The 23,923-nt window shown below is 44.4% G+C and overlaps 1 protein-coding gene across 1 annotated transcript; it reads left to right on the top strand.

Annotated features, from left to right (window-relative positions):
* The first annotated feature begins 12,863 nt into the window (after nucleotides 1–12,863).
* Nucleotides 12,864–14,380, top strand: S100Z (S100 calcium binding protein Z). The gene is made up of 2 exons (XM_009988714.1): nucleotides 12,864–13,004; nucleotides 14,222–14,380. The coding sequence occupies exons 1-2, from the start codon at nucleotides 12,864–12,866 to the stop codon at nucleotides 14,378–14,380; spliced, it is 300 nt and encodes a 99-aa protein (XP_009987016.1).
* Nucleotides 14,381–23,923: the final 9,543 nt, after the last annotated feature.

Genomic DNA, 23,923 nt, shown 5'->3' with positions numbered 1-23,923 from the left:
TATCATCAGTGATAGCTAATATTTTTCATTATTTTTGCAGCATCTGAGCCCACATGAAGTTTGCTATTGTGGAAATGTTGCCTCACCTGCAAATATCTGGCTGTAACTTGATGCATGTTTACTACAGCCATTATAGCTAGAAATAGCTCTGTGCTGGTGAGGGTCATGACTCAGGCTGCTTCACAAGAGCAGGCTCAAGTAAGAAATTTCTTAAGTAAGGGATGAATCTTCTTCACCCTTTGAGCAAAGGCGGAGTCCCATTCGTACGGCTTTTTACCAACCTTTCGTCTTGCCCAATGAGGAGTTGTAATACTCTTGCAAGATGCTGCAAGGGCACCTCTGTCTGGTGTCAAAGGCAGGGCTGAGACTGGGATGCAGCTCTCAAGCTGCAACCCACCATGTCAGGTGAGTCAGGAACAGCTGAGAGTGCTGAACCTGTCCCATGAGTGGGGCTGCATCGTTAGAGGAGACAGCAAGAGCATTTGTTTTTCTTTTTGCCACAAACTGCTCTAGACAGTGCGCTGAAGAATGAAGAATGGAGAATGCCTGGACTGCATCCCCTGACAAAGTAACCTAGATACTTTGCAATACCATGATTTAGGAGCTTTCCATGACTCAGCAATGTCTGTAACTTTGGTTGTTGGAAAGCAATTGTTCATCTGCCCTGTGAGTGACATAATTTTACTCGGATAACACTTAGAATAAAAGATATCAATGCCTGTTATACTTATTATTTCAATGACCAGTAGAAGACTCAACATGCGGATTTAAGTAATAAAGGTACGATAATTAGAAGGCTGTACAGTTAAGGCAGCAATCACTACTGATGTGATACTGGTTTCTTCCATGGCAGAGGGGTTCCCTGCCCAAGACCGGTGTGTTGGAACTAGGTGATCTTTAGAGTCCCTTCTAATCCAAGCCATTCTATGATTCTGCCATACTTCTGCCACAGTATGACTACAAGGAGTCTTAACAGCCTCAGATGTTTGAGATTGCTTCTTTCTGTCTGAAAACAAGGATACTTACACTTTTGTACCAAACCAAACGTATTTAAACACCCGACTCAACACAATGGAAACAAGATGGTAGCATGTATTTGCTCCTGAGAACCTGCCTGCCTTTTGCATCTGCTAGTTACCTTAAGAAACAGAAATTCTCTAGAAAAAGAGAGCAAGTAAGGATGGTGGTACCATCATCACGCTTTTTGGTTCAGGGATGACAGTGCTTGGTATTACCAAAAGTACATCTGAAATCTCATTTTTAATACCAGTCTCAGCATTTGTGTCAGTGTGTCATCCTGCTTTCTCCAGAAATACCAGAGGGACAATGAACTTTTAAACAAGCTTTAAACAATTGCAAAAGAGTTAGTTTGGAAAAGACTTTCGATAAAGATAAAATCTGATTTCACTCTAAAATCACTGCAAAAAAGGCAGAAAAATACTTGCAGAGGAAATAAAGGCTTAAATTAAAAAATGTTGCATATTATATCAGTCACTGACATTCTTATTTTCATTGTTCAGGGTCTTTGCTCAAATATCTGAAAAGCAAAGAACAGAAACTCATATAGTTCTGGAATTTCTGTTCACATAAATATATGCCTCTTAGAAGGTACAATATAAATTTTATTAAACTCTTAGGGAAAACAAATGTAGAAAGTTCACCGGAATCAGAGAGTTTGAATGCAGCCTGCATAATGTTCCATGGCTGAGAAAGGGTTTAAACAGTGTTATGTGGCTCTTTGAAGTAAAGAGAAGACCCGCTGATCAAAGGTGGAATATTGTTCGGCATGACAGGGAGGAGATGAGAAGGAAGCTCTGTGAAAGTAACAACAGCTTTTTCAAGGCTTTGTTATACAGGTACTTGGAAAACGGGGTGAGAGCAATAAAACATTACTCATCCTTTTAGAAGGCAATAGAGCAGTAAATTTCTAAGTGGATTCATGCAAGATCGCTGTTTTTCGCAGCAGACATGATGACTATTTTTAGTGGCACATAGACAAAGTAGATAATTGCTTTGCGGGCTTTCTATCTGTCAAAACTTCTACTCACACATTTTAACTCACTTTGGTAATTTTATTCCAGTTTATTTCCAAATTTTCATAACATATTTTAACCACGATGTGTGTTGGTTGAGTAATAGTTCTGCAGTCACTTGTGTCTACTTCTTCTCTTCCAATGTCTATCTCATGTCTTTGTTTTTATGCACTAGAGGTGTTTGCTGAAACCAGTTCCAGTCAGTCTACTTCTGTGCATTCGATAAAAATGGACTTGAAAGTGAGCCTACTGATCAGCCACAAAAAACAGGCTTCCCATAGAAAGATCGTGGGAAACAACGCACAACCTCATAAGAGAACATCATGCTGCAGAGTGAGACCCGATGAGGTCTGCTGGAGCTAAAGCTGCACAGGTGTTATGCTTGGGAGGTGCAGAAGCACGGATAAAAGCAGCAGGAGAAGTGAAACAGAGGGATGAGAATGACACCCCACAGCAAGCACTGGCAAAGGCTGGAGAATGGGTTTTGCTGTTGTTTGAGCTGTGTCCAGTAACACACAAGTGCAAGTGTATTCTCTGTCACCATGTCAGGCTTACATCTAGCCTCTCGGCATCTGACGTGCCAGGCAACATGGTACTGTGGAATGAGATAGGGGAGTGGGTGGCTGGGGTGTGAGCCAGGAGACCAACAAGAAGCCCTTGGGGCCACCCCGTTGTCTGACATGAAGGAACCACACCACTGATCAGCGGCTTGGCCGAGGTACCTGCCAGGGCTGGTGGAGCCCGGAGCTCCTGCTACCTCCCTGCAAAGGTGAGGGATGGAGGCATCACAGCAGGGTGGTGTATCTTGCTGATACACTTGAGTGTATCTGCACAGTACATTGTATTCTCAGTTCCTCCTCCAAAGAGAGGGAAAACATGCAGCCCCAAATTCCAAGTAAACTCTAAGGTGTGAAGAGGAAATTATGCCTCTTGGCTTTCTCTGTTCCTCCCACCATCTTACCTGTTCTTGTTTTGCACATGCTTGCTACATGTCTCTGGGCTATTTATGGCGTTCATTAAACTTGGAACAACCACCTAATTTCCTTGTTTTTTACAGACAATTAAACCAATTCTATGTTAACAACATCTGCCTTTGGCTCTTAATTTACATCAGCTTTTACCACTCAGGCTGGCTCCTGCTGATACATGTGCTGCTCCTGCAATATTGGTCCAGCTCCGTTCCTAGTACCATCAAAAATCCACTTTTCTGGAGCAGATCCGTCAAGGTAACTGTAGCTGTAATAGCCATGAGAACATCCAGGGAGGACTGCAAGCACTTTCTGCTTTCAGAGTTTTGCTTTCCTGTAACCTTGTCCTGGAAGTTAATGTTTTGTCTACCTCAAACTTTTTAATGCATTTTCATTATTCCAATAGGGAGACAGCCACTTAAATGACACAGTCTTGTAGGGAAGCAGAGACTGTTTGTCAGAACTAGTACTGGTCCTATATTATTGTTGGGAGATATTTTTTTCAGATAACACAAGAATATAACTGGCTTTTCATGTCAGGCAAAAGGTAATAATAATTCTCACCTAATAACTTGCTAGGAACAGTGGCTGATGCAGGTATATAGGAAAGAGAACTAGAGTAGGGCAAGGCTGGTACTTCCCCGGGATACTAACCCAGTCTCCTGTGATTTGTGTTCTAGAAATGTCTTGATGATGCAAGCTTTTGTATTTAGTAGCTCTCAAGTATTTCCCAAGAGATATTATATTACTTATTTGTCACAGCAAGTAGTTTAGCAGCTTAGAAACATTCTTCCGCTTGTTTTGAACTAAGATTGCTTTGATTTTTTTCTGGTTATTTTTGTATTGGATAAGACTATGAATAATTACTTCTTACTCATCTTCTCCATGTCACTCTCGAATGTACGGACTTCTTTCATATCCCCAGTTACATCCTGCAGACTGAGATGCCTTGTATTTAGCTATTTCTAACACAGAAGCTGTTTCTTTGCTGCTCTTCTCCTTATCTCTTCTAACCGCCGTACTGTTTATAAGATGAACATAGGAGGACCACCGTGATATTCAAGAAGTGGGCTTCCCTTGGACTTATTTAGTGGCACAAAAATACTTGTTTTTCTGTTTTCTATTTCTTTCCTAATCTCGTTTGTTCTCAGATTCTTACTGGAACATCATTTCCGCTTGCAGTAATCCCAAAATCTCATTCATGAATCCAAACAGTCGACTCAAAGCTCATAACTGTGTACAAAAAGCTGATTTTCCCCATGTCACTTTGTGTTTATCTACGCTGAATTTATCTGTTCAGCTTGGAGAAGAGGAGGGTCCGGGGTGATCTTATTGCAGCCTTCCAGCACTTAAAGGGGGCCTACAGGAAAGCTGGAGAGGGATTTTTACAAGGGCATGTAGTGATAGGACAAGGGGCAATGGCTTTAAACTGAAAGAGGGTAGATTGATATTAGATATAAGGAAGAAATTTTTCATTCTGGGAGTGGTGAGACATTGGAACAGGTTGGCAAGAGGAGCTGTGGATGTCTCATCCCTGGAAGTGTTCAAGGCCAGGTTGGATGAGGCTTTGAGCAACCTGATTAGTGGAAGGTGTCCCTGCCCATGGCAGGGGGTTTGGAACTAGACGATCTTTGAGGTCTCTTCCAACCCTAACCATTCTATGATTCTATGATTCCATAGCTCTCAGTTCCATGAGGTCCTTCTGCATTCTTCACAGCTGGATTTTAACTTTCTCTCTCTGTATAGGTCAACAAAAAAACTTGATCCCTTCGTTATTCATTCACTTTCCCAGACCACCGATGAATGTGTTGAATAGCACTGGCTCCAGGACAGATTCCTGTGGGACCCCAATGGTGGCATCAGTTCGCTTGTAAATGCCAGTAATTTATTCTCTATTTCCTATCTTTCAGTTAGCTGTTTACTGTGAGACTTTTCCTTGTGTCCCATGGCAACCTAGTTTTTTTCAGAGTTGAGGAGTGCTCTCTGGTGACAAGGTAGACAGTACTCAGGGAGGTCACCCACCATGGACTCCTTCAGGGAGTGTCAGTCTATTTGCATTATGACTCCTGTTTTCCCCAGTGTAATGCGTTTAGTTACGTTCCTACTCTTCTGCTTTTCAGGCTAGTTTCTACCTCTTTACCCAATATGGACAGTGGACTTAATGTTTAGCAGCTGCCTGGACACTGCCTGGCACCTCTTCACTTGGCATTGTACCTACCAGATTTCTGTGCTGTGGTCCCGAGGCAGATTTCAGGCTGTGGCTCCCATCGTTCATCCACCTAAAGTTCCACTAAAGCTCTGCAGTGGATACCGTCCAATCCTGACTTGTTATGGCTTGTTTCGAGGATCTGCCCTACAACATCTTCTACCTGCATTTCAGTCCCAGACAGATCCTTAAGCATATCCCTTTCTCCATTCTGTGAGAACCTTCTCAAGCTCCACTATAGTGAAAACACATGCAAAACATTTATTTAGGTTTTCTGCTAAAGCCTTATCTTCTTTAAGCACTCCTTCTGTACCCTGATCATCTACAGGCTCTCAATGCCCTCTTCAGGCTTCTTGATCCCATTGCATTCAGACAAGAATTCATGGCTATATGCAGATTTCTTCTGTAACAGCTCTGGAGGAGATTACATTATTCTGGTCTTTTCTTGCATTTACCCTCCAAATAGTGGCTTTAAGTGCTTCTGAACTTTCTTTTTCCCACAGCTGGTGGTAAGTTTGGAATGTCTTATATAAGAGCCATTAGTGGAATATACAGCCTGAATTCATCAAAGCATGTGCCTGAATCCCCTAATTTTAACACTGACCTGTGTGAACCACTTAAATTCTCTGCAGAGTTTACAGCTCTAGCTAACAAGCTGGAGGCAACGGGTATTTCTTTTCTCTGTAATTTTTCATGATGTTACTTCTCGTTTGCCTTGTTGATAGTGCAGACCCTTAGGTGGCGCTTGCTGTAGTAATGCAGTGGTGAAACATCTTCGTGTGCCCTGGAGCAGTCAGGTGGGAGTCCGTCTGCCTTGGGCCCTGCAGCTTTGTTAGTTGCTGCTAGCATGAGATCTGGAAGCAGCAGTTCTTCAGCAGGACACTAAGGGGCAGCCCCAGACCAAAAGAGATTTTCTTCATTTTTTTGCATACGTACAGACTATGAGAAAACTTTATTTGCCTCATTTTTCCGTGCTGATTTAACTTCAATAGTGCCCAGGAATATTGAATCAAGCCGATGGGATGTGCTTTTTTTCTGTTGCATCTTTTGGTAGGTATTTATTTCAGCATTGGAGATAAGGAAGGTGAGTTTATTTGCCAGTTATTTCATAGAATCATAGAATCATAGAATCGTTAGGGCTGGAAGGGACCTTCAAAGGTCATCTAGTCCAACCCCCCTGCAAGGAACAGGGAAAACGGCAAAACGGCACCCTTGAGCACAGAGCTCACAGACAGCAGAGACACTCGAAAAGTTGCAGTGAGCTCTGCATAGGGAGCCTTGGTGGCCACCCGCACATCATGGCATGGGCAAGTGCATGTATAAGCATGTAGTTGTACAAGCCAGGGGCTTTGCTGCTCAGAGGCTCTCATTGCCACCAGAGAGCTGGTCACACCAGCTCTAGGAAACCCATTCCCAAAGTGATAGCTGCTGCATGGATAGTTGGAGACCAGGAAGGAGAAACTGAGGCAGAGGTCACTCAGCAGCCCACCCAAGACCAGGGAACACCTGTGGAATGTTTTCCTGCCACTACAATCTAGTAGGTGACTTGGCCACCATTCTGCGACACAGGATCAGTCCCTGCAAGGTGGGGTCCCACTAGTTATGAAGCACAATCTGCACTTAACTGCAAAAACCTTGCAGAGGGAACTGGACATTGAAGCGAATTAGAACAAAAACTGCTGCACGTTGACACAAGTTTGAATTAGGAAGAAACATGAGCTGATCAGAACCAGTGTGCCTCAAAACGGTGGATTTGAGTCAAAGGGAATTACTGTCTTGGCTTTGTTCAGCAGGTGGTGTATTGCCAAATAGTAGCCGTAAGGTGAGCCACCAAAGCCAGCTGGCGCTGGGAGTCAGTTCTCTGGTTACAGGGAGGCGGTGAGAGCTGCTCTGTAACGAGACCCCTGCTGCTACCCAAGGCAGAGCTGGCTCTGACTCAGTGTCTACACCAGAGTGTTTTACACTATTTTGATATCCTTCCTCGGTGTAGATAGACTGCATAAAAGTAAAAAATGACTTGGCTGATGCATGGCTGGAGAGATACATCTGCTTATGAGGTAGAAAGGCTTGTATAGCCACAATACCACTTCGAAACTCCAGCTTAGGGTCAATGGAGGTTTTCTAGGCTGTTTTCCATCTAACAATACCTTCCTATGCAACTTGACGTTGCCTTCACAGGCTAATAACTGTTGCTCACGGTGGTAGGAAAGCGTGACTGATTTTCTTGGTGGAGGAGAAGGGAACAGGAGGTGGTAACCCAAATCAGTACCTCAGTGCAAACAATGCTCCAAATTGTGTCCCAAATGAGTATCATAAGAGAAATTACTACTATGGGAACAAGCAGAGTTCAATGATCTGGACATGTCAATGAAAAAGTCATTTACATATTTGGAAAAGAAGTGTACAATCTTGTCCAAAACAAGACTCAGCAAAGAATGAGATCAGAATACGCTTCAGTTGGGCAGCCCTTGAAGTGTAACCCGTTACAAGAGACGCCTACAAAGTAAACCACCAAATTTAGGTGGTAAAAGCTATTAGCAAAAGCTTTAATAGCTCTTTGCTATTCTGATGCCTGTGGGATCACAGCAGTTAAAACAGTCTTGAACATGTGAACCAGAACGTGTGGGGAAAGGAGACGTGCCTGATGTGAAGGGAAAAATCAATTAACCACCTGGATATGGAAAAAAAAACCCACCAATGAAAATGCTAAGAATCATAAAAATGTAAAAAAGCTCATTATAACTTAACAAGAAAGACTAGTTCAGATGTAAGTCTCTTATAAGCTCTTCAGTCTATATTAGTAAGCTTTTTAGTCTAATTTAGGCTCTCATCTACGGTAAGCTCTTTAGTGTACAGTGTACTTGTCCTCCCGAGCCTTGGAGTGTTACCTATTGCTTCTCATCACACCTTTTGCCACTTTGAGATTACAACATTGATTCCAAACACATCCATCCCAAGAACAGTGTGAGTTTGGGAAAAATAAATAATGACAGGATGTGGGTGGGAGGCTGACTTGCCTTTCCCAGTGCAATAATTATTTGTGAGAAAATATACGCCACGTGCATTCTGGCAAATGTTGAAAACCAGATGCCCTAAGAATGAGATCCTCCCACTTAAGCTAAGCAGTATTTTACCATGGCTTAGACTGTCACTGTATAGGCTGCTCTGGCTTAAAGGCAGCCTGCGTTACTCTGTCTCAAGAAGAGATCAAGGAAAAATCCTGGTGAAGAAACCTTGTCCTTCCCAGCTGTGGAGGAAGAAGGCTGCTGACCTGTGTCAAGGGCTGACTGATTTCATACAGGGCAGAATTCTGCTCAGTTTTTTGAGCGGCGGAGATCAGTGATAAGATTTTCTGCCTATGGTCTGATTGCCTCATCTCCATGTAGGAGAGCGAGAGCAGTCTCATAGAGCCTCCTAGCTGGTTGTACTTCTACATTACCCCAACAAAAATTAAAGGAAGCAGTTATAGCTTTTTTGGTCCTTTCTCAGGTTTACGAGCAAGGAACAACCTCTGCCTCTTTCAGCAGCCTCTGATGAAATCAGATGGCTGACTTGTTCTGTAAGCCTAGCATCCATTACTGCTTGAGCAAAGATGGTGGAATTTGGCCTTATAGAGTATTTGTGCCATGCCAGGTGAAAAATCTGCCCTTCTGCTTCTGACAGCCATGGATTTTGCAGCGCACACTGTAATATTGAAATACTTCTTAGAAGAAGGTCACAGCTGGGCAGTCTGCAAGGAGCAAACACATAACATGAAGGGCACACTAGAACGTGGAACTAGATTGGGCGAATCACAGGACAGGCTGCTTTCAAGTTTAGAGTGTGTGCGAGGTGCCAAGACTGTTTGAAGGGAATTTATAAAGTCAACAAAGTCAAACTCGTTGTCGTAGTGGTGGGTGGTGCAAGAAGATCCAAGGGCCACAATTGCAGCTTTGGATGCTCAGACTGGATGTTAGGGTAAACATCTTCCTCAGACAGGTAGCACAGCACTAGAGCAGGTTACCCTAGAACTTGTGAAATCTCCATCCTTAGACGTTTTCGAAAATTAACTGGACAAAGCCAGAGCTGACATGATCTGCCATTGGTGATCATCCCACTTGGAGCAGGAGGTGGGACTAGGCACCTCTAGAGTTGCCTTCCCAGCAACACTGCTGTGATTTGGCAGGTTGCGACAGAAAAAGTTTAGTCATGAATGAGGAAGGCATTAATCTTCACCATGTCGACAATCATACTGCAGTCCTCCTCCCTCTGCCAAACACATATCTATTGCTGCTCCTCTGTTTAGCCTGACAGAAACCTCAGCACAAGGGAAGATTGATGGGGGAGTGGTGGTTGCTGACACGGAGTGAGGTCTTGCCCTGATACAGAAGCGCTCGCAGGGTGCGCTGACTTTAGTTATCTTCAGTGTCTATTAGCATACAAAACCAGATTGTGCTGGAGTTTTGGGTGAAGGATTAAAAGAGATTGTTTGATAATTGTGAATTTTGAGTAGCCTCTGGGACCTGCCCTCTCAGGAGTTAGGAGATATCTGCTGTTACTGGAGCCACTCGCAGGATTTCACTAGCCAGGGAGGAAAGGGACGGACACAGCAAATTAGATGGACCTCTAAACGAACAAGCTCAGTCGTGCCATTCCCTGTGTACATGTCATCCACCAGCATGGAATAGAGAGTTTCTTACACAATTAACTGGAGTGAAAGTAGCTATTGAAAGAGACTGCACAGATTATATCACTGTATAAATTATTGAGTTGATGTCCTGGAGATGATAGAGGAAACCCTTCTTTCTTCTGTCCTACGGATGGCAGATCTGAAAGTTTATACCTGCTTCCTGGAAGTTGTACCTCCTGTAGACTCTGCTTAGATAATTAGTTTGCAATATTCATCAGTCAGAGGATCAATGTAATATAGAGACAAACAGAAGGATTTTATACGTATGTAGTAACTCAGCCGTGTTTTTTTTCTGGTTGTGAGTGAAACTGTTGTTGAATAACTGGCAAAACCCCCAGTTAATGTTTCTGAGAAATAGTTATAGACAGTGAATCACAGGCAAGACATTGCCCTGCATAGCTGTAACTACATAAGAGACTCCATGCTTTTTCTTAGCATCTGCAAAGACACCGAGAATGCTCAGGATCTGAGTGGGAGAGCTGTGCTGCTCCTGACATCACCCGTGTTCTTCTCCCACATACTGCCATACTGCCTATGGCCCAGCTAGATCTTTATGCTTCCTGGAGCACAGGGACTCCCTCCATACAAAACTGAGCACTCGTTAGGTTTCTCCAAATACAGAAGAGGTATGGAGAGCACCTCTCCTCCCCAACTCTTCTCTGACTCCAGGAGGGATTAGATTCCTTTTGTTGCATATCAACTTTTCCAGGCTGGTTTGCACCTGCACCTTTTCTAAACTTTACCTGAGCATTGGGTCTCCTCGTCCCTGGTGAGCATTCATGACCATAGTGACAGGACGTGAAGGCGTACACTCCGCACGCCGTGTTGTGCATGTCCGCAGGGACCTCTAACCAGAAGAGCCCGCCTACTGTTTTGGAAGCAACGCTCTACACATGGCCAGCTCCCGTACCACTAGGATCCAGCACTTTTATGTGACCCTCCTTTTCCTTCCCCTTCTCCCGGAGGCGCAGCCAAGACCCTTCAGGTTGTGGAGACGTCACAGCAGCACAAACGGAAGAAACATCATGTCTGGAGGGAAAGGAGGCAGGCAAAGGTGTGGGCTGAGATCTACTCAAAATTACAAGGCTCTCAGAGCTGAAAACAATGCCTGTCTCATTCCCTTTCCCCCTGGCTGGGATAAAAGAAAGAGTTGCAGCTGTGTACCCTCTCACCGTGTATCTGCATGGTTGTGCTCGCTGGACATGTGTGTGCAGCAGGTGGAAGGCTTTATTGAGGCAAAGCACACCCAAAGCAAGCAGTTGTCCGTTTCATGTGGCTATCGCGAAAACTCCTGTCATTTGGTATTTTGGGTGGTACTTAGGGCCTACCATGGTGAAGCTGCTGTTTCTTGCATCTCTGAGCCATCGACCCCGGGGTGAGCGAGTCCCTGGGCTCGGGGCAGGGGAAGCCCTCCTGGGGGAAGATCACTTATTAAAGGAGTGATGCTGAACTGCAGTTGTTGTGCAGGACTAATAAACATGAAGCCAAGCCTCTCGATCAGTGCACACTGTCATTTTCGACACACATTTCTGTGAAACTGGTTTCCTCATTTCCTCCTGAGGACACATGCTACAGCAAGAATTTCATTCAGCAAGGGCCAATGTTTTAGGCTTACGGAGACATCTGACAATAAAGGTAGATATCTCAAGGGATTTGTGGCAAACTCACCTACAAGCTTACTGCCAGGTACCCAAGTGTCTTTGAGCACTGGCTGCCAGCACCAAGGCATTTAGACTCTCAGCTGTAGAAGTGCAAAGAGACAGATTAGAAAGAGTTCTTTTGAAAATGGGGGAAAGTTGTTTTGTAATGACCTGGTGATCGTTAGCATTTTCTAATTTTGACCTTCAGGTCCCCGAATAGGCATGTTTGTAGAAGGTGAAATGATAAAAAATACATCGTATGTTCCACACACAGCCTTCTACTCTGCCTGGTGAATATTTTAGTGACCCATTTACAGCGAGCGGTTTTATTGAACAGAGTAGGCAAATGCAGAGGGAAACAGAAGCCCCATCATCCTTGTGACAATTATACGTCTGTCTCTATTTGTGTAATCCACCCTCTCAGCCTGATAATCAAGAGCCTGTGCATGGGTTTTGAAAGGAAGGTGAACATCACCTTCTGTGATCTGAGTATTTTCTTGCATACACCTCAGCCAGCCTGTACAGCAGGTAAGTCTTAGCCTTTGCATGGTGATATTGCTCAGGACTCCTGTTTTACCTTTAATTTATTCTAGTTTTTTAATCTCTCTCCTGTGGCTTAATCAACATAATGTTTCCCTTTCACCTGATTTCTGATTTTTGTTATTATTCGAGACAGCTACTCAGCAACTAATTGTATTTCTATCTTTTTTCTTGGTGGTGCTTCCCTATGTACCTTCTTACTGCATGCTCGATGAAGCAAAGCCTCTGAGATGCCTAGCTCACATTTGTTTATTCCAGGTAATTTGTGGGAAAAAAGGTCAGCCCAAGCAAACACGACCAAATAAATTGAAAGCTGATGCTTCTGTCCTTGTTACTGATGACTTTCCTCTAACCACCTAAGAAAGTGGTGTGGAGCCTTCTGTATAAATGCACACCCACTTTAGCCACTGTCATTTATTGATCTCATTTTCTTGAGAAAACTTTTGAATGAACAGGTAGGAGGGTGTGTCTTCATTTTCCCTTTGTTTTTAGCTATGGGTACAAGAGACTTCCTTTTACAGTAGCTTTGCAAAATGGATGCACAGTAGATCACTTTCTTAAATAAAGGCCTTCCTTTCCGTTTACCTTTTCGAAGCAATTGCTAGTGAGTTCAGGACAATGTTTTCTTTTATAACAGTCTAGCCTTGCTCACACACAGCTGACAGGATGGATCAAATGAAAACCCATTTCTTTTCAGTACTGGTAACAATTTCTCTCATCCCTTCCCTGAGACTGGCCTTTGGTTTGGCTCCTGTGCAATCTCACTGATTCTGGAATCTTTGTCCCACAGCTCTCCCACTCACTGCTATGTCCACACCACTGGAGGAGGCAATGGACACCTTGATCAGGATTTTCCATCACTACTCGGGCAAAGAAGGAGACAGATACAAGCTCAGTAAAGGAGAACTCAAGGAGCTCCTCACCAGTGAGCTCACTGACTTTCTTTCAGTAAGACGCAGCTTCTGAACCTCTTTGTGTTGCTGTTTCATGAGTGGGATGAGCCGCTATCCATGTGTTCAGGTACAGCATCTCCTTCTGCAAGGCACATCCTGCCGCAGCTTCCCAGATGACAGTTGTCTTTGTGGAGCCGGACAGAAGGATATGAGATCAAATGCCCCATTTGAGAAATGTATTTTCAAAGGGTGGTCCAGCCCCAGTGCCCTGCCACATGCCACCAGCGGCCGAGCCAAGTACCTCTGCTCTGCGCACTTGTCTGCGCTTCTGAGCAAGAGGGCAAGGGCAGCCTAGAAGCTGTAGCAAAATCGATACTAAAATCAGGCTTTAATCAGTTTTTTGGGGGGGTTTTGTTTGTTTGTTTTTAATAATAGAGCATAGATGAGTCCTTCAAAGAATTAAATCCAGCCACTACTTCTCATGAGACAAGAAAGTAGCTTGTGCACAATGGCCACAGACACAGTACAGCTGCTTGTGTGCCCTGCAGAGTTGCTAAGAAAACCCTTTCAGCAATAAGCTGCTGATCTGAATATCTCTTTGCATATTTGTAATGTTCTGCATTACACAGCATGGATGTCCTTCATGGAATAACGACCAGATTCATAGTTGTTTTTCTGTATCCTCTTAATTGTAAAAATTGTTGCAGAACCCATCACCAGGAGCAGGACTTTTTTACATTGTATCTGTTTCCTTGAATTGGATTTTCTTTTAATCTTGGCCATTGATTTATTTTTATGAGATTCACAGTCTGTATTCCCACTGAATCGGATGTGTTGTTTGCCGAGTAGAGATTTTCTGAATGTGATGAATGGGTGTATAGAATGACCACTTATGAATAACCTGTTGAAAACCTATGCACTGTTCGTTAAGGGATGATGCAGAAAAATGCACTTTATTGATCCATCTTATCAAAAGAAATCAGTGCTCAGCAGCTCCTAAAATCTGTTTGGTTCACTTCAGTGCCTGTTTAGTACCTGTATTCCTTCTAAGACCTGCATTGTCTTTGGTTTTTGTTGCGGTGCACTTTTGGGACTCCAGAGGTAAGATTTTAATGCTGTGGTTAGTGATATATTACTGTTCAGGTTCATGTTTCGTACAGCCTTTCATTTAATAGCACTGGGGCTTGTGACATAGCAGCTGGTTGCACCAGCAGTGTGTCAGAGTTATGTGTTTGAGATCTGCGCAAATAAATCACTTTTCTTTCTCTTTAGGGCCAAAAGGACCCCCTTCTGGTTGATAAGATTATGAAAGATCTGGACTCCAATAAAGACAATGAAGTGGATTTTAATGAATTTGTCATTCTGGTTGCTGCTTTGACTGTGGCATGTAACGATTTCTTCGAAGAACAGTTAAAGAAAGAGGGATTTTAAAAATGCTCAATTCAATCAATCTCCTGGCCATGAACACAAGCAAAGCACACCTAGTTAGGTAGCCCTCATCAGCGTGCAGTGAATGCAAACCGTCATGCCTCCAACTGTTACTGCTGTCAGACACTTACAGAGCAGATCAGCAGCTGGTGTAAGCTGGACCAAAGCCAGTTTACACTACTTGAGATCTGGCTTTTAATATTTTCAATCTTTCTGCTACATCTGTAACATGCCTTCATCAGTTGTCCAGGTCAATGGCTTGGGGTGACAGATTGTTTGACAGGAGTTGAGACTTCTACTTCTTAAATGGCAGTGGGAAATAAAAGGCACAGGAACGTTGCCTGTATACTTTCTGAATTGGAAAATTTGGAGTGAGACATAAAAGCTGCAATTTAGTTTTCAGTCATTGTATAATAACCACATTTTTGCCGCTCAAAAAGAGCAGCTTGGTTTTTGCTCAGCTCTGCTTGTTCTAAAGCAGATAGATGCTGCTCCGTATCTCCCCAGACTCTCGTATTTCAGATGTGGTCACAGCTGTCTCCTGCCGCCTGAGCAGACGATACCGCTTGCCATTGTTATGGGTTCATTTCCCCCACCTCCTCAGCTTCAATTTGGTTGTGTTGTCATTACTGCATCCCAGTAGTCCACCTCTTCGTTAGGCATCAATGAATTTATTCATATTTTAAATTATTTAAATACATAGAAGAGTTAGTCAGCAAACTGCTCTGAGGGCCAATGGAAGGACTGGGTCTTCAGAGGAAATGTAAATGCCTTCTGCTTTCACTATTCTGGCACCCTTAAGAGGAAGGGTTTAGGAAGACTACTTGTGGGGGATTTAATAATGGGATCCCAGGGTATGGCTTTGAATGTGAGTCATCTTATGGAAGAATGATTTCATTTCACACTGACCCAACCCACTGTGTAGACGCAGTGCAAAAGGGGCAGTGGGACCCCACGGACAGGTGTGGAGAGAGTAGGGCAATCCCTTTCAGTGTTAACTTGCTCTTGGATTGAATTAAGAGTACTTCTACACTCCTGTTTGAATTCAGGATGTTTCCAAAGCCCTGCAAATCTTCAACAGCAGGGTGTCATGGCTTTTTGCTTGCATGGAGAGCTCTCATTGTGCCTCGTTACTTTGTTGGTAGTTTCAAACTATAATAAAAGGTGTCTGAATTAAATGAAGATTTTCTGTTTGTGTGGGAGGTTAATAAAAAAACATCTCCCAATGAAGACGTGCCCTGCCAGGCAACATTTGAAGAATGCATTTCACTTGTCTCCTCCTCAGACCTCTGGACATCATTCAGAAAAGACTACAATATTTGTATAAAATCATATATCACTGAGAAGATGTAATTTAGTATAAGAAAGGGATTCTATAGAGTCTAATGAATGTAACAAGGGGCAGATAATATCCTAAGAAAGAGGCCACCACCAAATGATGTTACCCAGAAAAAAGGAAACTTTGCGGTGGTGGCAAAGCCACAATGTGCTGCCTCTTTAACTCTCCGGTGACAAAAGTTATGTGGGGTGCACAGAAGATCTTCTAGGGGATCACATCAAAAATTATTAAAGTAAAACTGACAACAATTGCACAACTTTTGCCTTCTGCAATGTCACATACCTCAATATCATTGCAGTTGTTGGACCAGGATGGTAGGAGTGTCAGCCAGAAAAAGTAAGACTGCTTTTATGGTTATTCCCCATAGGTCCTGCAGACTGTTGCTAATCTCCAAGCCGTTCCCCTTCCTCCAAGGGGAAGGGAGAGGAGAGGAGCTTTAAGTTTCAACCCCAAGCTAAAATGAAAAAGATTGTCTCACTAAGGAACAGTTTCTTTGTTATGACTTTTGAGCAAGAGATTTTTGGAAACAAGCTCCAGAAAGTTCATAAACCCTCTGCTCATCTCTGATGAGCCCCTCGACATGTAGCAGCCTGTGTGCCGAGCAGAACTATGCTGAGTCACAGCTGGCAGGAGCCACGTGCCCCAGGGTCAGGCAGCAAGAGCTGCTGCCATGATGGAGAGGGTCAGTAGAGCCATCTCATCAGCTGAATTTACCAGAGATTGAGTGCAGCCTAACTCCTTTGCATCCTAATCTTGAGCTAACTGTGGGCTGACCCACGGCACCAGTGGGTCATTCCTCTGCCATTCCTCTCCCAGAGGAGCCAACTAGTGCTGCACTAGTAGACGATACTTCCAAGGAAGATACCTGAAGATCACCTGAGATTTTTGAATTGCCTCTGATCCAGAAAAAGATGTGCGCAGTCTTCTGTAGGCAATCCTCAGGTAGGAGAACTGCATTGAAGCCACTCACGCTGGCTGTGCAAGATGGTGCTTGCACAGCCAACCTCATTATGGCTGCTTTGTCCTGCAGATGTGAACAGTTCATTTTTAACTTCTCTCAGAAGGGAAAAACGTCTCCTTCAAACATGAAGGCAGTATATTTTCCTCATTGTTTACTGACGCTTTTCCTGCTGGCTTTGAGTTTGCCTGTAGTTTGTGAATTTAGGCAGCACTTTGAAGTTTTACATGCAGAGGAATCTTGCTGTGTGGCTTCCTCCAAAGTCGCTCAGCTTTAGGAACGATGCCTAATTACAGGCATTTTTTTCATTTGTGTTATCAGACTGTCTGAAAAATCGATAGAAAATTGAACACCACGATATAGTCTAATATTTTCAAGTTACATTAATGACCAATAAAAATACAGTGACGCCAGACATGATCTATTCTAGCTATTGTGAAATTGTTTTGCCTGACATTTAAAAAGCCGATTTTCAGAAGATAAATGATATTATCTTGAAAGCCTCAGCCTTTTTGCTTTTATTTCAGTTCAAAAGATACTTGAAGTGCCAGTGCAACTGGGTACACGACGCTTGATGCACTATCGGTAAATAAATTTATAACCTCTTCGGATTCGGTATTCAATACAGATCTCGAAGAGCTGCATATGACACCACTGTGATGACAAGTGATTTGCAACGGAGCGGTCTCTCCTAGCTCTGACTTACCAGCCGGTCCACTAGGAAGGCATGACCTTTTTCACTCTACAGCAGTGTAGAGGGTGTCAAGCGTGATGGTTTAATCATCATCCTACTACTTCAACCAGTACACCGCCTGCTCTGTTCAGGCGCACACGCTTTTCCCTTAGCAAAGCAGATATTTCCTCCTGGGGCGAAGGCTCTGGGTCTCCCTCAGCACAGCGATCACTGCAGCCGGTGTGCGGCCACAGCAACACGGTGGGTGTACGCAGCGTGCATGGGATGGACTGCATGGTCTCAAAACCTGGTGCAGGTGTCTCAGTGAAGCACAGCTTCGTGATATCCCAGGCAGACAGGGAATTAATGCTGGGGTACAGACAGGCCAGAAGAAGGGGCAGAAGAGCTCTCCTGTAGCAGTGTGGGTCCACCCCAGGTCACTCAGACAACCAAGGCAGAGCCCCTTCCCAGGCTTCATGCTGTAGCATAAAGCAGAGCGTGGCCAGGACAGAAAAACTCTTCAGGACAGTCCAGAGCCTATCGTCTCAGCTTGGCAGCATGCAGGAAACATTCATCTCCTCTCCGATTTCAGCCCTGAAGAAGCTGGGTAAAAGGTCAAACACAAAACTTGCTTCTGAAATCAGATTAATCTATATAAAGGTTTTTGACTGGCAGGAAGATTTGTTAGACTGTGATGTGACGTCATGCACATGTCTAATAAGGGTTTTGACTGACAGGCCAACAATTATTAGATGTGTCTTTAGGGATAATTAAGTCTGTTGAACGACACTGTATTATTTGAAGAAAAAAGAGGTCACATTTTCAATTTTATCTTTCTTCTCCCACATGATATGGCATGAGACATAATGTTTCATTTATGATCTGGTAATCTATTTTCTAAGCTAGCTCCATCCACATTGTTTCCTCTGAGTTGGGATATGGTGGGTTGCAGGCCCTCGGCAACCGTCAGAGACAGCACACAAAAGAACTTCACCAGATACATTAAAAAAAAAAAAAAAGCCATAACTTGTCCTTTTTAAATACCAACTCTCAGCCACCTGCAATCAGTTGCGTACGAGGGGCAACTCCCAAAGAAGAGAACTGCAGCTGCATCCACTTATTTTGCCCTCGCAAGTAGATTCTCAGCTGATGTAAAATGACAGAGCCTATTGCAGTTAGTGGCATAATTTTGCTACAGCTGAGGACACGTGCTTGAGACTTTAAATTAGCCTTCAATGGAAAGCTATGTTTCTGTTAGCTGGTTGGCTAAATAAGGACATGTCTGTAAAACTGCAGATGTTGCAACAAGGCAGTTAAGAGGAAGATAGGAGGAGCGATTGCTCAGAGCATAGGTATTTGGGGGGAAGTTAGTGGAAAGTGTTCCTGTGATACATCTGCTTTAAATTCTGGGCTGTCCTCTCGAGTCCTGGTTGACTTCATGGGTTGCAGAGCAAATTGTCATAGTGTAGCTCTCAAATACCTATCTGTAAAGTCTGCCTTAAAACTCCATGTATCACTCTATCTCTAGTTGCACGGTAGTTGCACAAACCCAGAAAAATGCTATGTAGAAACACAGAATCAAGCTATGGCAGAAAAAAATGTAGGTAGGACATGTTGCAATGAGCAGAAAAGCAACTGAGACACCTGGAGCATTACTTGAGGTTGCATTTTGGAAGCTGGAAAATGGCAAGAAGCTGAAAATGCTGCAGAAAAGATGCAGGTTCCCCATCTCCAGCTGGGGACACCAAGTGGCATCAGCAAATAGGTCCTTGTGGCTGAGCAAAGAGTGGCTGGATGAGACACAGAGTTGGAGAGCTCCATACCATTAACCGTTAATGCCTTGGCCAGGTGAAACTAAAGCTCTTTTTACCCTTTCACTAAAGACCTAATTCTTCAGTTTTTACCCAGGGAATTTTTTTTTTTTGTAATTTTTGGTGCCCCAGGAATAATATTACGTGAAGGAGAATCATAGGCCTTTGAAAGACAGGTGTGGTCTCTGAAACGAAAATGCCCATTGGCACAACCAAAGTAAAGAAGTTCTCTGACGTTGCTATCAAAGGTGAAGCTGTCTTTAGACCTCAGGAGGTTGAAAAATGCTGACCAGGTGACCTCAAAGTCCTTCAATGTTTGTGATTTTTACACTGACTCAAAATATTCCAGTACTCTCGCTTAGAAGTGTTTGGAGTCCAACTAATCAAAGTGTTTGGCATGGCAGTCCATACAGTACTAAGGATAACTGGTAAGGAATCACATGCATGTGAAAAATAAAGGACTAAGTGGTAGGAGGAGTTGAAAGGATAAATACACTATTACGCTGAGTATGCTGGCATCTCTTCTCTGACTCATATTGACGAGTTCAATTGTGTAACACTCCACAGTGTTTCTGAAATCGGCCCATTACTGTGATGCCTGACACTACCAGAGATGATCGTGTTGAATCACAGTTTTTTCCTGGATGAGAAAGACTCCATCAAGGAGACAGTCACTTCAGCTGATAAATACTTGCCCTTGAATAGGAAAAACACCTTAACATATCACTTGTCAAAGTGGTGCTTTGTCAAAGATGAAGTTTGTTCTTTGTGGTGACCCAAATCTAACAAATTTTGTAACGTGACACTTGTGTAAATGCTAAGATCTCTCAATGCATCCAAAAATTATATTCTACATAATAAAGTGACTTCAGCATTGACAATAAAGTGACACTCGGGACCATAACTGTGGCTGTGATCATGACTACATTTGGGGACTGTTTGTGGCATATGAGAAATGAGTTTGACTGTTGCCATGGTAGTTATTGATAGGTAACGGCCCATTCTACAAAACGCATCAGCTAACTACTGAAAACATAGTTTAAGCAGCTAGGCTCTGGACATACCATAGGAAAGGTAGAGATCAACATGACTAAAGTAACGAAATTGGCCCTGTCAATGGTTTGAGATGTTCCTTTCACAGAAAGCCAATCAGAGTTGCAGTGTAGCTGAAGGAGAGCATTCCCAGTAGCAGAAACACCAAGTCTGAGATCACATTTTGTGCTTCATTCCTTTACTCTCAGGTTGGTTTCAGCATCAGTCAGGTTTCCCAACAGTCCATGATCCAAACTGAGCCACGGACTCCTCCCTCTGCAGTCACTGGGCATCTTCACCACTGACTTCTGTTGCTAGCCATCTGCCCCAGCTCTGCGCTGGGTATGGCAAGCCTCTTCCAAGCCTTGCCATATATCTCTCTGTAACGACACTTCTATTACTTCTTTGTGTGTGTCTAAATTGGCTTTAAATAGAGCTGAACTTTCCGTAAGGTGAAGTAAACGTAGCTTGTTAACTCTGGGCAGTTTGACACAAGAGATGTGTTATTTGTCATGTTGAGCAGTTTAGAGAAATGACAAACGCATGTGATTTATGAACTAAAAGCCTATCAGCATCATGCAGGCTTGATGATAAGTGTTGCATTAACACTATTTATGGTATTGAGTAAGAGCAAGGACTGTGAAGCTCGCGGTTTAGTGGGTTACAAATAATCAAGCAAACATTATATTCAGACACTGAGATTACCCCGAGGGCGGTTATCACTACCAGCTCTGCCTGTGACTCAACTCAGCGTCTACACAAAGCAGTCAGGGCCAAGAAGTGGGAGCAGAGAAAAGTTTTCTCCCAGGAAGGAGAGAAGAGGTGTGGGAGAGGATGATCGGCAAAGGTGCATGCATTCACACTGGCATTAGCAGAGGTGCCGGACATAGAATCATAGAATGGTTTGGGTTGGAAGAGACCTTAAAGACCATCTAGTTCCAGCCCCACTGCCACAGGCAAGGACACCTTCCACTACACCAGATTGCTCAAAGCCTCATCCAACCTGGCCTTGAATGCTTCCGGGTATGGGGCATTCACTGCTTCTCTGGGCAACCTGTCAGTGCTTCACCACTCTCTCAGTGAACAATTTCTTCCTTAGATCTAATCTCAATCTCCCCTCTTTCAGTTTAAAGCCATTGCCCCTTGTCCTATCACTACATTCCCTCGAAAAAGTCCTTCTCCAGCTTTCTTGTAGGCCCCCTTTTAGGTACTGCAAGGCTGCTAGAAGGTCTCCCCAGAGCCGGAGCCTCCTCTTCTCCAGGCTGAACAACCCCAATTCTCTTGAGTGCAACCATCCAGCCAATTCCTTATCCACCTAGTGGTCCATCCCTCAAATCTGTGTCTTTCCAATTTAGAGACAAGGATATCATGCGGGACAGTGTTAAATGCTTTGGATTTGCAACCAGTTGCACGGCATATGTGTATAAAAAAATACAAGTAGTGTGCAGCAGACCCTTACCATGCAAAGATGTGGCCATCAGTGTAAGACCTGCAGCCACATGATAAAAAGCAAGCACTGGCTAGTACTACATCTCCAAGACACCATGGGGGAAAGGAAAAGCTAGTCCTTGAATTAATTCTGAGTTATAGCAGGGATAAGCATAAGGGAAATAAATGTAGCTCAGCACAATGTTTAGCAGCTGACACAACCAGAAGTTTAAAGTCCAGCCAGACATCTCACACTGTGCCTCACCCCACATCGCTGTTCTGCAGCCAATGCAGAGCAGCTCTGAGAAATCAGCATCGACAGTCAAGGACAAAGTGCCCGAGGCTGGAGAAATCCTCTCCACTTGAGCAGTCGGTGGTGTAGCACTGCAGGCTCAGTGCTGCACCCATCAGTTTCAGAGAACACTGGGCACGGACATGCAGAAGGGCCCCTGTGGGATGTGCAACAGCTGGGCTGCTCCCTGTGGCGTAGAGCTGGAGCCTGCACGGGATCATGTATATACAGGAAAATTAACTCTTATTTAAGGTCCCGGTGCTACGGGGAGGTTTGGTCTGCTCCAGCTGCTTGTGTCAGCAGTCAGGCTGCAGCTGAGGAGAGAAACACTCCAGAGGGGATGAAATGGTAGGCTTAAAATATGGCCTGAACCAGAAGATTGTGGTTTTCAACAAGTAGCTGGTTGGAAGTCCAGGAGCCATAGTTTGTACAGGCTCTCTGGAGTCAGCAAGCCTCAAGGTTCGTCCCTTTACCTGGGTGCAGGGTAAGATGTGCTGCAGGCAAAATTGCTACGTTGAGAGAAGGGGATGGGGGCCACAGCCTGTAGTGTGTTTGTGGCGAAGTGAATGCTGAAACAAAATGATTTTTTGCAGGAATTAAAGCGTGGCAGGGTGCTGTGTTAGTGAGGCCAAGTGCAAGGTCCTGCACGTGGGTCAGGGCAATGCCAAGCACAAGTACAGGCTGGGTGGAGAATGGATTGAGAACAGCCCTGAGGAAAAGGACTTGGGAGTGCTGGTTGATGAGAAGCTCAACATGAGCCGGCAATGTGCGCTGGCAGCCCAGAAAGCCAACCGTATCCTGGGCTGCATCAAAAGGAGCGTGGCCAGCAGATCGAGGGAGGTGATTCTGCCCCTCTACTCAGCTCTCGTGAGACCCCACCTGGAATACTGTGTTCAGCTCTGGAGTCCCCAACACAAGAAGGACATGAAGCTACTGGAGCGGGTCCAGAGGAGGGCCATGAAGATGATCAGAGGGCTGGAGCACCTCTGCTATGAAGACAGGCTGAGAGAGTTGGGGCTGTTCAGCCTGGAGAAGAGAAGGCTCCGGGGTGACCTTATTGCAGCCTTCCAATACTTAAAGGGGGCCTACAGGAAAGCTGGAGAGGGACTTTTTACAAGGGCGTGTAGTGATAGGACAAGGGGCAATGGATTTAAACTGAAAGAGGGTAGATTGAGATTAGATATAAGGAAGAAATTTTTCTGTCTGACGGTGCTGAGGCACTGGAACAGGTTGCCCAGAGAAGTTGTGGATGCCCCATACCTGGAAGTGTTCCAGGCCAGGTTGGATGAGGCTTTGAGCAACCTGGTGTAGTGGAGGGTTTCCCTGCCCATGGCAGGGGTGTTGGAACTAAATGATCTTTGAGGTCCCTTCCAACCCTAACCGTTCTATGATTCTATGATTCTATGAGCTGGGGACTCAAGGGACACCTTTGGAGAGCAGAAAGTGTTAACACCTAGCCCCTCTTCACATAAGGGAGGGATCCCTAAGGAGTGTCTGTAGCTCAAGCACTGCTCACTAAGAAATGTCACTACCAAGAGCATCATCCACAATTCTGCTGTACCAAGTACCTTATCTTTGAGTAGGAGAAACTGTATTTACCACCTGTATTGTAGCACAGAACATCGCCAGATCACCACGAGGGAGGGTAAACGGGGTTTGCCTTGCTACTCCCTTTATTCAGTTGTATTTTCTCCACCTCTCACCACAGCTGGGATCTCTTCTCTGCTATAATAGCTGACAAGACACCTACGAGCTCTGAGTGCAAGGCGGAGGATTTCCACTGCAGGGCAGGTGGGTCCTCCCAAGCACGTAGCTGAACGGCATAAAAAACCCACCCACGAGTACTGCTTTCACAACCTAAGGCTCTGCAAAGGCCAGAGTGCCCTAGCAATAACCCCCTGAGCTGTGGCAGATCAGAGTGGATGACACCCTGCACACAGTCCAGCCTCTCACCAGCATGACGGTACCATCGCTTCTGCCAGGGAAAGCAGCTGCTCCCAGGGTGAGCTGCAG

The sequence above is a fragment of the Tauraco erythrolophus genome, chromosome Z (genome assembly GCF_009769465.1).
Source record: "Tauraco erythrolophus isolate bTauEry1 chromosome Z, bTauEry1.pri, whole genome shotgun sequence".
In the NCBI taxonomy this organism is placed as follows: domain Eukaryota; kingdom Metazoa; phylum Chordata; class Aves; order Musophagiformes; family Musophagidae; genus Tauraco; species Tauraco erythrolophus.
This window is presented reverse-complemented; position numbering and strand designations above follow the sequence as displayed.

Coding starts and splice junctions, on each gene's coding strand:
- S100Z (XM_009988714.1), top strand. CDS start 12,864: ATGTCCACACCACTGGAGGAGGCAATGGACACCTTGATCAGGATTTTC. Junction 13,005..14,221: donor AGCTCACTGACTTTCTTTCA/GTAAGACGCAGC, acceptor CTTTCTCTTTAG/GGCCAAAAGGACCCCCTTCT.